We start from the raw sequence: 17,140 nt of genomic DNA on the forward strand, positions 1-17,140 counted from the left end.
AGCAACAAGTCATTTGTTTAAAAATATATACATGTATATAGTTCGTCTCTGTTTCAGAGCGCTAGTTATAAATGGTGTAATAGTGATGGACTGATAGGAAAATTTATAGGAATTGTGGCTTTCCTGGCGATGTGATTCGAACAAGTGTTCTCAGGTTACCAGCCAGGGAATGATGAGAGCAATGTATACACTCGAAACATTGGAAGCTAATGCCGATTTAACCTGGCTGGTAACCCAAGAACACTTGTTCAAAGGAAAATTTATATAAAATCTGTTTTGTACCAAGCCAGTATAAAATGGTACACATATAGTACAGATCTTGATCAGTGTATCCCTACATTAGAAACTCAATAGCTGTATTTTTGTGGAAAATTACAAATCTGAAAGATGGTTAATATAAAATCCATCTTGTAAAGCAATCTTAAATGATAAGTAATTATTTATATAATATCAGACTTAAAACATGGGAAATGAAAAGCATGTACCACATTGAATACTGAGTCCCACTATACAAGTTGAAACAACTCTATATACGATTTTTCCCTTCATATATAATTAGTGTATTCTTGTTAAAACTTCACAAAAATGTCATAATCCAGATAGAAACATTTTACAGGCAGTTCACAAAAATTTTTCTTTGGTAAAATTAATATTGACAAAACCTGATATGCCACTGTTGAACAATAAGCAGTATTAACATATTTATTAGCTCCATCCTTAATTGTTAATTGAAGGGCTCTGGTGTAAAACATGGTTAAGTGACATTTTGGTCATTTCTGAGTTCATTAAGAGAAAAGGTTATTAGAAGCTATACTGTAGATAAATTGTTTTTGTGTTGTGTTTACCAATTTCACAAGGCTTCACTGACCAATGCAAATTGTATGACATGGTAAATTCACTCAAAAATTGAATGGATGGCACATTTTACTTTGTAATTAAAAAATTACCAAAATGTCACTTACCATGTTTTACACCCGAGCCCTTCAATTATAATATGTAAGAAGAAATTCCAATTATAACTGTAAAGTAATTGTCTTCTCTCTTTTGTTTTGCAGTTGACATTTGGTGCTGGTGTGTATACAGGTATCTACATTACTCAGAATTATGAGGTAAGCTTTGTTTTAAAATATATATTTTCTAAATTACTTTAACACAAAGTGAGTCCAAGTGGATTTTCTTATTTTGTATATTTTATTTGTTAAGATGAGATAGATCCAGTGAAATTATGGAGATTGTGGTACCTTAGGCTTGCATAAAATCTGCTTAATTTCAGGAAAGGTTCACATCAAAGAGCGTATATAACAAGAGTCCTCATTTGTCGAAAAACCCATATATCAAAGCGTATGACGTGCACAATCCTGCCACCTTTGGTAAAGGGTTCTAAACATTCAATTGTGATTGGCTGATACTTTTTTCTTCAAAATGGCACCTGCCGGAGAACCGGGTCACGATCAGCAGCGGATGGTGGTTCTGAATTAGTTGAAGGGCTAGTAGGAAGATGGAGGAATAGAGAAAATTAGATCAATAGTTACACATAGTACTTAATAGAAAATGGTTATAGTGGTTTATTTTGTTAGAACCCCCATTTTATAATACATACGTATAACTATTGATTTAATTTTCTCTATTTTCTCAATTTCTTCCTACTAGCTCTTCATCTAATTCAGAACCTCCAACCGCCGCTGGTCACAATCGTCGCTACTGCAAAAGGACAGCTGCACTTGCATCGTTTATTAGCTGGCGCAGCAGATTGACAATTTACGTTTTTTGTGCTCAAAACTTGTTTCAATACATCACGAAACACGTATCGTACTCATATACCCGACGCTAAAGGAAGCAGTAGGTGAATTTAATCACTATTTTTATTCCCATTGTTCTCCACACCACGACGATAATGAACTGAAATCCACATCAATAAGTATAGTTTACCACCTCCTTCGAATCAACACAACAGAATTCCATTGCTTTAAACAATACACAACATTAGAAAATTTATAATCTACATTCACTTTTGAAATTATGAATTGAAAAAAGTCGATATAGATAAAATTTTATTCTACATTTGAAAGTTACTCTAAATTCGTAAAGAATTCCAACGTTCGTATATAATTGCTATTTAATTGCTGTATAATAACAATTTACGGTCCGATATCCATACGCAAAGTAATTTTGTAAATGTTTACGTACAGGAGGATGAGGAAAAAGCTTGTAGCATGGCTGTATATAAGGGAGGGGTTTAATAGGTCCAAACCCCTCCCATTGCTTTGATAAACATTTTGCTTTAATCGTATAATCGCATCAACAGTTGATCTAATCAATTTAACATCTGAAATCATTTTGAAAATACTTTGAATGGTGTACAATAATTCTATTTTATTAATTTCTTCAGAATAACTAGAACAGTATTCATTACGTTAAAAATAAACTGTAAAATAGCAAAATTTTTGAAAACTATTGAAAATGCACAGATATTTGGAACTTGGTTTTAAAATTTTGGGTGTGTCAGCACTTAGACAGTTAAGCTATTTTGCACCCGTCACATTATACGGGTCAAGCCCTTTACTGTTACAAATACAAACTCTTAACGTTGCATAACTAAAATCTTAAAATATTCTGACTTCTGTTAAAAGCTGAGGCTGTAAACGGACACTCAACACACATAGGGACAAAATACAGGACAACACACAGAATTATACTGGCCATAGGGCCAGTTGCCAGAGCCTCGTTCGTCTGCAGCATGCAGTCCAGGGTATACTATGTGGAAGTGAGATTGACAGTTGGGTGTACTACGTGGAAGATCACCCCTTACACCCCAGATATTTAGATATATAATTTGAAAATTTTGTAAATAAAAATCTCAATGTCCATAATGGAAAATATTGTAAATGTTAATATAATTAGTGCACATCTGTATGTACAGTGAGCTGTTTAGAAATATTCATTGACAACTGTTTAAATTCAATAGTAATGTAATTATTAACCAGTTTACGATTAGTGAATAACATCCATGATAATAGTTATTAGTTATAATTCAGGCATTTCAATTTTATTATCCTTGAACTACTGAAAACTGAACTCTTCCCATTATTTTCCCATAAAAACAGCCGTGGCTTGTAAGATTGGACTTTCATATTAAATAAACTTTTCATCTTTGGAAACGTAATACCCGTGTGTGTTTTGAATTATTTTTTTAATTTTCGAGAAATGTGGTATACACACACGTGCGGACAAAGAGAGAAAGTGTACAATGAAATGTAACAAACAAGCATAAACTGTTCGGAATACGTGGATGCTAAGAACACCAAACATGAATGACATAACAGACTAATTCAAACCTATGAGAAGGAATTTACAACCCCACGGAAAATGAAACACGCTGAGAATATTATTGAAAGTAACTTACTTTATTTACGAAATCCAAAGCCAAAAGCAAGAGATCACAGTAGGTCTCATGTACTATGTGGAGAATATTGTTAGAGGAATATCTTATTCTAAAATCCTTATAATTTATATTCCTTTCCGGTAGACAAGCTAAATAATGGTAAAAATCAAGAGTCAATACGTGATGCAAGTTATTTTTCAGGATTCAGGATAGATTGTAAGTTTTAGGAAGTACAGTTTAATTCTAACTGTACATGGACATGTATCAATGCAAAATAGGTGTGTGTATAATGAATCTAAACTTAAGCCAGATTACGAATTCGAGAGTATGTAGATATAAATTTAAATTCACTGATATAAGTTGATAATTATATTTTCCCCTTCTACTTGTGACATTTAGAACAGGCTTGCTCTCCTACTCTTTCATATGGAACATAAATAAAAATAATGCAAATAAGTTACTAATCACATTGACTGACTGTGCAAGGGTACGAATTGTTATTCTTTAAATAGCAAATTTTAACTTTATGAACTTTTCTACAGAATTTCTTTTACATTTCAAGATATTTTAAATGCTGTTATGTGACACGAGTACAATTTTTTTTAAGTTCAGTAACTACATCAAAATAATCATAAAGATCTTGCTGCTTTTGACAGAAAGATTTTACAAGGGGAAAATATAACATCCATTGTTCACACTGGGTACAAAGGTACAAAATTATCTACCATATATTTGTAAAATAGGCTATTAAAATTGAACGACGTTGCAAAATTTCATTGATGGACATATTTATTTCATGTCATGTTTATCATAGTGCACATAATGCTTGTAAACCGGAATATAATGCATTATTGAAGAAGAACTGAATATCCTCTGTGTCTAGGAGAAAAAAACATGACCTTTACACTTCGAACTTCACAATTTCCGACAACGTATGCACAATAATGCAGATATACAAATAGCAATCAACATTTTTCTTTCGTGTTAAATAAAGGAATATTATTAGTAGTTACACGTTGGACATCCATGTAATCAACATTACCAGTCAGCTGAGTTCACAAATTCTCGTAGTTTGCGCTAATGAAACACAAACATTTCTAGCACTAACATAACATGTAATTGAGTTTAGTATTATACACGAAAGCTCAAATTTACGTGATTCTTACTCTGAAATGAATAAGTTTACAAGATCTCCTCTTCGAACTCCTAGCTCATTCGATTGGTGTATTTCACCAAAACCTAGGATCAGTCGTTTGATGTTATCATTTATCCGCCTCGCAAATTGATGCCCATTTCGGAGGTCCCGCTCAGCAAGGTTCTTTTGTCTAAGAGAGAGACATCTGTTTAGTAAATGCCAAACAACTAGGGATTTACATACGATGCTTCTCGAGCCCGATTGAGGTCTCTTGTTATATAAGCTCTTTGGTTCACATAAACGAATTAAAGTGTTTGTTCACTTTACCAAGAATACAGCCAAGCTGCTATTTATTTTTTAGACATTTTGTCTGATCAGTGTTTCCTGCGTCCATCTTATTTTATTTCCTGCGTCCATCTTATTTTATATGTTCTTAGTCCTCGCATCTTTTTTTTCCCACATATATACAGGGTGGTCCCGCACTATGTCCATGCAGTCTAAGGTGCAAGCTCTTGGCACCAGCTATGGAACGCACGCAGGTTAGAGTCTCCTGCAGAGATTTTGGCCTGTCTATGGGACCTGCGGCCACCCACCATCCAGAATGACGAAAAATTCGGCAAAAATAGAAATGTTTACTTTTCAGTAAGGGATAAAACATGAACAGATCTCTAACTAAATGGAGCAGGAAACTGCCAGAGGAATTTCTCTCTAAATTGGTTATTTGTGCTTGTTTTCGGGCTGTAAAATGACCGTTTGTGAAAATTGAATTTTTGTACTATATGTTGTATTTATTTTCAAGACTGGGTGATTTCATCTCAAATCATACAGGTGCTGTCAACTCACCATCACGGATTTTGCTTAAAAAACTATGTTAAAGGACCACATGATACATGTCCAAAAATAATATATTTTTCTTTTTTGTTGATTTGTTAGTGTTACAAGCTCACAAAGAAAGACACTATTTGATAAAAAAAAAAATGGTAGAGACTTGAGGTTTCTTTTATTTGAAAGCTTGTTCAAAGGACTTCCAAAACCTTATTAAGTAATATATTTATGAAACCCTCTTCAACTCTAAAATTAAAAATCAAAATACTCAAATTTGATTTTTTTTTTTTTTTTGGGAAGTGAAGAAACGCAGGACATGAGTTTTGCTGTGATAATATAATATGGGAACTAGACTAACTATTTGCAATGCAATTTCTGATCTAACTTCTAATGTTATGTAGAAAATTCTTTGTAATGAGCATTTATTTCAGAAGAAAATTAATTTTGGATCATGCATATGAAATTATGCAACACAAGTTATAACAATTTTCATAAATGTCTGAAAACAGTAAAATTACCGCATGTGATACATTAAAAATGGCCAACAGATCTAAACACAAGCCTGAAATGTCGATTTGAACACTTGAAGGATATAGAAATAAGTTATTAAATTATTAATATTATTAAAAAAATATGCGACGGGGTTGGTCAAAGTGGTATGGAATTACCCTGTTTTAAGCAGTTTCTCACCACTACACACCCATGCACACACAGGTGTGAGCGTGCATGTTACCAATAATATATTTGATGCTTTACAGGTTTCCTGATAAGCAGCAGTTAGAAAAGTGTTGCCAATGTAACATATTTTACAGTAAAAATAAAAAAAATATGGAACATAAAGGACATTTTTTATAAAATTCTGCCCGGTTACACACAAAAATATTGCAAGGTCTGGTTTCACCTCCTGCAAGTACAGTAACCAAAGACTATATTGTATGATTATCAGAAATTTTGAGATGGGTGTTTTTGAGAAAATGATTTCTGAAGAAAGGTCAAAATGGATTTTTTCCCATTTTTTTCAAAGATTTCTCTACATAACGTTAGAAGTTAGAGCAGAAATTGCATTGCAAATAGTTAGCCCAGTTCCCATATTATATTATCACAACAAAATTCATGTCCTGTGTTTCTTCACTTTTTGAAAATAATTCAAATTTGAGTAATTTGATTTTTAATTTTAGAGTTGAAGAGGGTTTCATAAATATATTCCTTAATAAGGTTTTGGAAGTGCTTTGAACAATCTTTCAAATAAAAGAAACTTCAAGTCTCTACCATTTTTGGTTTGTGATTTATAGTGGTTTGAAAATTGCATTATTTCCCTTTAGTATTTTTTTTAATCAAGTAGTGTCTTTCTTTGTGAGCTTGTAACACTGTAACAAATCAACAGAAAAGAAAAATATTTTATTTTTGGACATGTATCATGTGGTTCTATAATATATATATATTTTTTTAGCTGATTTTGAAATTCGAAGATGACACATTTATTACTTACGTGTATGATTTGAGATGAAATGGCCCAACTTTCTTTTTCACCTGGCACTATTATTGTGCTAGGTAGACTCACAATTTCCCACTAAAGTCATTGGCAGCTTTGACTTGCTGATAATCATGCTGTCTCCTGAATCAGGTATGCTACCCGCGGACATCTGGAGAAATGAATATCAACTGAGAATAACATATTTCATACATATAATTTTGTTTCAGTCACAGTGTTTTATGTTAATTATTATTATTATAAGGACATTGCAGGAGCATGATAACTTAAAACTGAAGGAATATTTTTTGAGGGGGCAACACTATTGTTGGGAGAAAGATGCCTTGTTTGCCCCCCCCCCCCCTTTGAAGAAATACCTTGCTTGCCCTTCCCTGAAAAAATGCTTCAGACATCCATGGTGGTACCCAGCAAGTAATCTTTTACCTTATGATTGGCACACACACAGAGAGGACATGTACATACTTTGTAGAAATTTGAGTGAGAAATGCTTGACCAGGACTCGTACCTAGATCTCTAACATACCATACCATTACCGAGCTACCAAGCCAGCCATGATGTCACCTGATTTTCCACTTCTGCTGTTTTACCTGTGAGTCATGTTACTTACAAATGATATTTGCTTGGATCATCTCCTGTCACTCATTCATTCTGTTTGATTATGCCATTGGTGATTTTTATGTCTGATCTTGAGTGATTTTATTGCATGTATTTTTCTTCTTACTGCGTCATGCTCTGTTTCAAGCCTGTATCCAAGGGAGCCTTGGTCCCTCCCTCGAGCTGTGAAATATTTTAGTGTGAACCTATAAAACCTACAAAAATAACATTGACAATTTTTCAGATTTTTCAAGAATTTTGATTTTGTCCTTGCATAAATGAATGGGTTGTTTCTGGAGAGAGGCAGGCTCCAGAAATGTAATAATTTTACATTTATAAATATTGATGCATCGCTGTCAGACATCTTGATTTATTCTGAACAGTTGTGTTCTTTTTAATCCCTGTCCAGGCTTTTTTAAATTTTTTTTTCAAACTCTAAGGGCTTTTGCAAAAAAAAAAAACCATTCTGGCTCTTATGTACCTTACTGGACTTCTTGGCTCAAATCCCATGAGCAGCAATATCTGCGTAACAATAGACCTTCCTTCATTTAAGGTGACAAAGAGTGACGTTAGGAATAAAGATCCAAGATCTAGTAGATTCAAATCAATAATTTCAAAAGTTGTTTAAATTTTTCGTCAATATAATTGTAATATAATTTGTTCTCAAAATCATTTTAAAAAAGCATGCTATTAACATGTCAGTGATAGTTGTAGAAAATTCACTTCACATTTAATATTTTTGCAATTTGGGTTGCAGAAATTTTGAGCACATATTTATTGTGGACTTCAGAAAACATAAGTGAAAATTCATCCCAGTAATCCACAACTTAATGATCTCACTTGCTTAAGGCACAATTAATTCCCACACCATTCTCTTTATTTGTCCCACACCTTGGCCGCACCAATCAGGCTTTGGGCTTGGACTACAGAATGCATGCTGGTTCGAGTCTCCTGGTGAAACCATAACTTTTCTCCTGAGATTTCGGCCAGTGTATGGGACCTGTGGCCACCCGTCATCATGAGGAAATTGGAGAGCTATGAATGAGTAGTATAACCTGGTCATGGAAACCCACAACAATGACTGAGCAGTCATTGTGCTGAGCACACTTCAACCCGTAACTGGTTGGATGAATGCCCACCTCTGTTGAGGCATATATGTATATAGACCCTGGCTCTCAAAGGCTGTTCTGCAACAGGTATTTGTTTATTCTGTATGTTTCTTGATTTCATGCTGTAATTAAATTGTAGTTTTAATACTCATTTCAGATTCCAAGAGTTGATGAGCCTTCTCAGCTGTGGCAGAGGCTAAAAGAGTATGCAGAGACACATAAGAAACCTAGTGAAAAGTAGAATCAGAGGTGTGATTGTGAGCTGTGAGAGAGGATTGGGCAGTTGTGTGGTGAGTGGTGATGATACTTCACCATTCCTAATGCATGAGCATGTGCCTTCCTTTTTCCCATGGTGCATTTCAGAAGAAGGATGTCATAATACAATATTCCACCTTTCTACCTTCAATCCTTGTTCCTGCTGTATTGTCTGATATTTGATTGCTTTGTATGAAGGACTACCCACAATTGCCACTTTGGTTCTGGTATATTTCCCTAATGTGTGATTGGTTTTATTTATTTGATTTTTTATTATTAAATGTTGCTCTTCTGATGCTTTTGGCTAATATCAAGAATGAAGATGAGTGACGATATGATGAAATTGGTGAAGAGACACTCGCAAAGAACACTCGTGCTCAGGCCAGAATTCAAACCCTGGATCCCTGGTGTTGAAGCGCACTGTGATAATTACTCTGCCACAGAGGTTAGCCACAACACATGACCTGAAGCATTAATGAATATGTGCTTGTAATGACAGTAATTCTCATGGACAATGGCTAAATGAGAAAATTAAGAGAGCGTGTAAAATTTGCACGATATGACTCATTGTTATGAACAATAGAAAGTTGAGAAGTTTGCGTAACAAATACACATGTTAGTACTTTTTCTGTACAATATACAGGAATAAAATAGTGTGTTCTGCATCAATACATTTTCAGACATTTGTGAAAACATTGTGATGAAATTACACATTTGTTGAAACCAAACATTGAATAACATAATGTCCTTCACCATGGCCATGCAGTTTAAGGTGCAAGCTTTCGGCTCCGGCTACAGTACATGCACAGGTTCGAGTCTCCTGGGGGAAGTGTAACAACTTTTCTCCTGATATTTTGGCCTGTGTATTGGACCGGTGGCCACCCACCATTGTGAGAATATTGGGGAGCTATGAATGAGTAGCATAACCCGGTCATAGAAAACCTACGACGATGACTGGGGATTCATCATGCTGACCACGTCACCCTGTAACTGGTTGGAAGATCTCCCATCTCTAGAGAAAGTGAGGTTGGTAGGTAGGCACTGGCCACATGGGCTGTTACACCATCGGTTAAATTTAAATTTATTAAAATGAAATGCATAAAAATAAGCTTGATATGGGCAACATCTAATGAATGAAATCCAATTAATGGTTTCTCACAGCTTGCACTCTCCCTAGCTAGTGTAGAAGTATTTTGCTTAATAGCGAAACTTATTTACATTATATGTATTTGTTTATTCATGATTGCCAGGCTGAGAGTAAAACAAATTTCAAGAAATGCTTACTAAAATGAATAAAAAGTTAGGACAAGTTTCTTCGTCTTGGCTGTTATTCAAAGTATTGGCAGTCGCATATCTCCTGAGTACACCACTATCATTGATTTCTCCCTTAACTTTTTCACAATGGCAGGAATTTTGTTAGGAACTGCTGGTTTGACTCTTTCCATCATATTTAATACAATAAGTAAGTTGTGAGAAGGTCAAAGTACTTAAGTATGGTTCTTGTTGTACTATTCTTTTTAAAACATTTGTCTTTCAGTACTTATCTTCTTATGAAATTTCACAAGTGGAGGTTTAAAACATTGGTAAAATTAGTAAAGGGTAAAAACAGGTTAAAAAATATAAGAACCGCAGCCAGCACACCATGTGAACAAGTAAACGGAGTACCAATTTCCTTTATATTTTCTACCTTCTACCTTTTACTAATTTCACTAATACACCATGTTTCAAAAAGAATGTCCTGATTGTAAAACGTTATAGTTATGGAACGATGGACATCCCATGAATGAAACTTGTGTTGCTCGAATGAGCATGGCCTACAATTTAGGGAATCGCCGCTAGAGCCACTCTGCCGTTGAACCTGTCCATAACCTCAATCTGTTGCAAGATGGCAACTACTCAACAAAAGGCTTTTTGCATTCTGCAGTTTAGCAAGACTGAGTCAGTGATTACAGTCCAGCGTGCTTTTCGTCAGCATTTTGGGATTGATCCACCTTTGCCTAAGAACATTCGTCGTTGGTATCGCCAGTTTCAAGAAGCAGGATGTTTGTGCAAGGGTCAGAGTCCAGGTCGACCTCGCACTTCTGATGAAAGTGTGCGAAGAATTCAGCAAGCGTTTGAGCGAAGCCCACTAAAGTCTACTTGCCGTGCCAGCAGAGAACTTACAATTCCTCATACGACTGTCTGGCATGTGTTAAGGCAATGTTTGGTCTATAAACCATACCGATTACAAGTAGTGCAAGCTTTTAGAGTTTAGCAATGCTCTCTTAGTGGACATGGAAGAAGACAGATTTTTACCGCGGCTGTTTTTTAGTGATGAATCTACATTTCATGTACACTGTAAAGTTAACAGTCATAAAGTTCAGATATGGGGGCTCCAGAACCCTCACTCAATTGTAAAGCATGAGCGAGATTCACCAAAATTAAACTTTTTTTGTGCAATTTCTCACACCAAAATTTATGGCCCATTCTTTTTTTGAGGAAAACACAGTGACTGGAGTGAGCTATCTTGAAATGCTGCAGATCTGGCTTTTTCCACAACTTCATGAGGACCCTGATGATTTCTTATTTCAACAGGACGGAGCCCCACCACACTGGCACAACAACGTACGACGATTCCTGAATCACACACTGCCTCAACGCTGGATAGGGAGCATGAGACTCCGAGACAATGCCCAAAACTCTTGGCCTCCAAGATCTCCAGACATGACCCCATGCGACTTCTTCTTGTGGGGATACGTGAAGGAATGTATTTTTGTTCCACCGTTAACTCGTAACTTAGACAAACTCAAACACAGGAAATCAGCAGCAGTGACTACAGTAGAAGTTACCTTGCAAAAAGTGTGGGATGAATTTAGCTATTGACTTGATGTCCGTGTGGCTGATGGAGGACACATATAGCACTTGTAATAACATTGCAAAATCATTTTATGAGTATTTTGCACTTTGTTCCATATTTGTAATTTGTTTTCATCGCTAAATATAATGTTTTAAAATTGGGTCATTCTTTTTTAAACACCCTGTATTTTGTACCTGTACTTGTGAAGTTCAAGAAGGTTGGTGTGAGAAATGCTGAAACATTATAAGTAGTCTGACCTTTTTGCAGCTAGTATGTGAGAGTTAAAAAAGGTTTTGACTCCTTAGTCATATGCATTACTTTGTGCAGTAACCAGGATTTAGGAGCATCAATAGCAGTGGATCAGAATCTGCTATTGTTAGTGGTGTCTGTATCAGAAAATATAATTTTGAATTTAATTACCAGTGCTAGCGGGTAACATTTTCCAGTTAATGTGTCCCGATTTATCCTGTGTGTGCCTCGGCAGATTGTGTAATAAATGTGTGTTTCTTGTTTTTGCAAGTATGAATGAATGTAGAAGTGATTTAGAAAAGTATGAATTAATCTAGAAGTGGTTTAGAAAATAACATAATGGTAGGTTGATTTTGTAGAGTTGCAATGTAGGATTTGTGTAATATTCTTAAGGATGTGAAATGTACCCATATGGATTGTGATGGAGACAACCGAATTTAATAGAATCAAAAAAGGTAAGTACATTTTCACATTTAAGAATATTTCGCCACATTTACTGTGTCAAAGCATGTAATGTTTATATTCTAAGACTAGTAACTAACCTTATGCATATTTCATTTTTGCTGTAAATACCAAACATTGCATTAGCTCCTGCAGTGTTACTTTTATGAGTTTTGAAGAGACCAACTGAATCAGGATTGGCCTGGATGGGCCCAGCTCAGTTTTCCCCACGTGGGTTTTTTCAGTTTTTTTGTCTTAGCTGATTTCGAACAAACCTGGGCAAAATGCCAACCCTGAACTGAATACCTTTCTGCCCTATTTTGCTATGAAATGTAAAATCTAAAAAGGTAAGAAAGTTTATAACTTCATTTTGCAATAAAAAGATTTTACTTTAATAAATTTCTTTAGTGATGAATGACTCAATTGGTCTTACAGACGAATAAGTTCAGGGACTCATGCTACTGTAGATGAAATAAAATCTATATTTTTAAAAATATATGGCATATGCTGTTAAGCAAATTGTGCAATGACCTCTATGTTGAAATTAATTGCTGCTGTTATACACAGCTTAATGATGCCTTTATATTGTGTTGTACTTTTTGCAGGTTTATACGGCATGTGTATAATGAAATCCGCCAGCGGTAGTCAATTGTGGGGGCACAATGCATCCTCAGTTACATAAGTAATGGTGTGCACATCTGTAACCAAGTATGAAGATTTGAGTGAAAATGTGAACTTGACTCTGTATGTATGTGTGGGCAAAACACTGTGAGATAATCTTGAAATTAAATTGTGTCTTTTGATGATTCCTTTGATTCAAAAATAATTTATTTTACTTTAAACAGTAATTACAAATGAATTTTTCAGTGACATAATTTATTAGGGTATATGATCGTAGTAGACATGGAATATTTCCTGTCCTTTATGTAAATAATGTTCAATTCAAGGTTAAAATTGGGTTGTAAATGGATAATTTTGGTTAACTTGGCATATACATTAACTTAACTTGGCTCCATAATTCCGAATGAGTTTGGTAGAATAGTGAGAAAACAAGAAAAAGAAAATATATTTTTAAAAAATATGAATGAAATAGGTTATTGAAAGGTAAATGTCAAGATGTAGTGGTGGTGAATATTTCTAGACCTTCAGTTTTTAAATTATCACATTTTTTGACAGATTGCAGATACCTTTTGTGTTATTTTCTTGCAAGTAGTTATTTAGTTACTGAATAAACAAAATGAACTGGAGATTGTAATGATTTCAATTCAAACTAAGTCATAAGCACCAATGAGAGCACCTTACAGACAGTTTGTCAAAATGAAAATGATCACCATCGGTAGCAGCTTCACTGCATTTCTATTACTTTACCTCAGAATCCACAGCAGATCCAGCCTGCTTTGTGACATAAATGATAGAATCAAGAAATGTGCGAGATGTAGTTATTTATATGATGAAGTTTTATATACGTATATATATATATATATGTACATATATATATTTTTTGTTCTTGTTGCCGTCTATACTATGTCAATCAATGATCTACTGAAGAGTCCCCCATGTAACAAATTCAAACTTATCCTGGCTACTAACTTATAGTTGCCTTCAAAGATTAAATATCAGATAATTTATGTGTGTATTGCAATTTTGAACAAATGCTTCAGATCTGCAAACTATTTATCTAATTGTCTATGGTGAAAGCTATATCCGAATTATGTACAGATAATTTTTCACTTCCTTGTTAGTAACATACACCATTCTCACACACACGTACCTTAATTTAGCTCTTTATTGGAACTTGTTGCAAAATGTGCTATGCTAAATTATGAATATCCTATGTAACACACTTACTTTGTTTGTGTCATGTTTAATTACTTACCTCGAAAATCTTTGTACAGTTGATGTGGTATTTCTGGAACAGAAGTTTTTCCTTATTTGTGTTGTCACCTGAGCTAATACAGCTTATAAAATTCATTGTCGCAGTATTCAGTAGTTCGTAGTAGAATGTACTTTCATGATTATTTTGGTAGCCTGTAGTTATACCCCTGCCAGATGCAATTTAAATATAGCAAATTGTGTACTTTTTGCACCGTAAGAGGTGGATAAGTACAGATATTAGTTAACCCTTCAGATCGTACAAATTATTAGGAATGGGCAAAATTTTACATTTCTTTAAAGTAATATAAATTTAGACATCTATTCTGACAGTGCACAGTTATCAGGTTTCATGACATATATCATAGCAATATTAAAATTCACTTTGGTTTTGATTAATAATAAGTTTCCCATGGGAGTGATTTAATATGCAAGATTGAAATGAAGAACAAGCTAACTGGTATACATAGAAAATTGTGTATGTCTTTGATGAAGGAAAAAGTATGAAATAAAGTTTTGTATTTTTTGCTGAATTCTTTTATTGTCATTTTAGTAATTTGTCTTGAATGTTAGTAAGAGTGGCCCTTTAGAATTTAGTACCAGATTTGGGAAAATAAATTGTGGGTAATGTTCAGTTAACATTGCTAAGTTTTAGAAAATAGAAAGTCCTTGTGGGTGGATGTAAGCTAAAATGCTGCTCGAAGATGCACTATACTGTCACTACACATTTACGCCATTTGTTATTTGAAACATTGAATAATTACTCAGAAAACACAAGTTTTGAATTGTTGAATTTTCTCATGCTGGAGCATAATAGTAAAAGTGGGCAATGCTCAAGAAGAATTGTACTTGTAATTTATTTTTGTTCATTTGTTTTCAACAATATTGAATAAACTTTTTTCTTTGTTAGCAAGTGCAGTTAACACTTAATACTTGAGTATTAGCATGGAAAAACACTATGGAATGGTTTGTAAATTCATTTTAAAATTGCATGGAAAACTTTTGCACGTGTAGCACAACCATGCAGCTTGTGAGGCTTCACAAGATAACTGATTTTTTGCATGTAATATGATTGTGTGGGTCTGAAACTTTAATCACTTAGGTATTAGTAATATGTAGAATAAATTTAATTTCTTTATGATGGTGCAATTTTCACAAACAGTAGTGTATATAACGTACACAAGCACCCACTTAGGTACATATGTAGTCATGTCATATAAAAATTTAATATGTATTGGAAGTTGGTACCCATGGCATATTCTGAAAATTTAACCTGGCTTAAACAATTCTTATTTATTATATATATTTATTATACACCCCATCTAGATTAATTAGATGTAATAGAAATAAAACACCAGTCTTGCAATGCAGTCATGCAAGTAAAACAAAGACAGAAGTATGACAATTACAAATTTTCTGGCCATTTCTATATTTTGATAAAATTGAGCCTATTTTCCTGCACATTTCTTCTGCCAAGCATGGCATAGAAAGCATGAAGGAAATAAGCTGTTTTCTCCTGCCAACGCTGTTTGCAGCAGTGGAACTGGCTCCACAGGCAGCACGACAGTATCCCACTTAATCTTCGGCTCCTGTGCCCAAGCAATTGGGGAGAAAACTCAAACAATCAGAAAGGTGCGATGGAGAACAATAAGTGGGGTACATAAAACAGTCTTTAAGTTCTTTAACCTTTTGGATCCCAAGCATCTCGATTGAGATACCCAAATGTAAGCCTCACGGTCCCAAGCGTCTCGATCGAGACGCTGTGTCAAGGTCGTAGTTTTTACGTTATAACTTTTCTATTTTTGGCTAGTTTTTTTTTATATATTGTTCCTAACACATGTATTTAACAGAAATGTTTTTTTTGCATTTTTTTTGTCTTCATGGAAATGGAGGGGGAAAGGGACTTCTTTTGCGTCTGTTTTCAAGGTCAAATTTTTGCCAACAAAGGAACACTGGCTTTGTTGTTCTAAAGCAATGCTTTTCACTCCCGCCTGTGAACTGCTTCCGAAGGAAGCTTGTTTATCAGTATCCGATGTCAAAATGAAAGTTTTCCGTGAGGGCGCAAGCAGGGGGTGGCGGTGGGGGAAGACTGGTTGCTGAATCTGCGTTGTGAGAATGGAATTTTGAAGCACGCTGAAGGAAACCTTTGTTTTTTTAGCACAAGTGTCCACAAATTGTGACAGGGGTTACCAAGCATTGTCTAAAAATAGAATTTCAAACAGCTGCAAGAATCCGTGCTCATTTTTCACTGCGTTCTAGCTTTTCGTCCGTGAATGTTGTGCGTAGGTGTCATTTTGTGCCCAAGTGATAGGACATTTTTTGGGTGAAGTGACAATTTTTTAAAATAATTTTTGGGGGTTTTCTCCCTTCCCCCTCCATATATATGCCAAATTTGCATAAATTTTGTGTATTTTGACATTTTTTTCGGGGGGTGGGGGAAACACCATTTTTTAAGAAAAGTATTTTTGAGGGGATTTCCCCCTTCCCCCTCCATATGTACGCCGAATGTGCATAAATTATACATCGTCTGAATCTGTGATTCATTCTGCGTACAACGGTATATCGTTCATATCTCTAGGGCATTTAGTTTCTGAGCTATAGTCATTTCAAGGTACCGCTGCATTTTGAAGCTTGAATCGGTGGCCATTCCTTTTGGGGGTACAACTCAAGTTACATTGATCATACGACAATGATGCAAATATTTTTCTGTTTCTTACATGCCAGCGATAATTTCTATGTCCATTTTGAACTTTTCATATCCTTTTTTTCGGGCGGGCGGATGGGGGGGGGGGGGGCAAAACCCCTTTTTTTTAAAAAAAAAAAAGTATTTTCAGGGGATTTCCCCCCTTTCCCCCTCCATATATACGCCGAATGTGCATAAATTATATATCGTCTGAATCTGTGATTCATTCTGCGTACAACGGTATATCTTTCATATCTCTAGGGCATT

The 17,140-nt window shown here is 34.8% G+C and overlaps 1 protein-coding gene across 11 annotated transcripts in view; it reads left to right on the plus strand.

The window, feature by feature from the left end:
* LOC146001601 (uncharacterized) overlaps nt 1-14,723 on the plus strand; it is a 70,350-nt gene extending 55,627 nt beyond the window's left edge. For 4 of the 11 annotated variants that reach the window (XM_083139123.1, XM_083139126.1, XM_083139120.1 and 1 more), the window contains exons 2-4: nt 1,056-1,109; nt 8,695-8,741; nt 12,924-14,723. In XM_083139123.1, the coding sequence (XP_082995249.1) occupies nt 1,056-1,109; nt 8,695-8,741; nt 12,924-12,963 (141 nt within the window). In that variant the 3' untranslated portion in view covers nt 12,964-14,723. Of the gene's footprint in view, nt 1-1,055; nt 1,110-8,676; nt 8,828-12,923 lie in introns of those variants that run through there. The other 7 variants (XM_083139124.1, XM_083139127.1, XM_083139121.1 and 4 more) reach the window with 5 other exon arrangements.
* Nucleotides 14,724-17,140: the final 2,417 nt, after the last annotated feature.

Source organism: Lepisma saccharinum, chromosome 17, assembly GCF_977018435.1.
Source record: "Lepisma saccharinum chromosome 17, izLepSacc3.1, whole genome shotgun sequence".
NCBI classification, from domain to species: Eukaryota; Metazoa; Arthropoda; class Insecta; order Zygentoma; family Lepismatidae; genus Lepisma; species Lepisma saccharinum.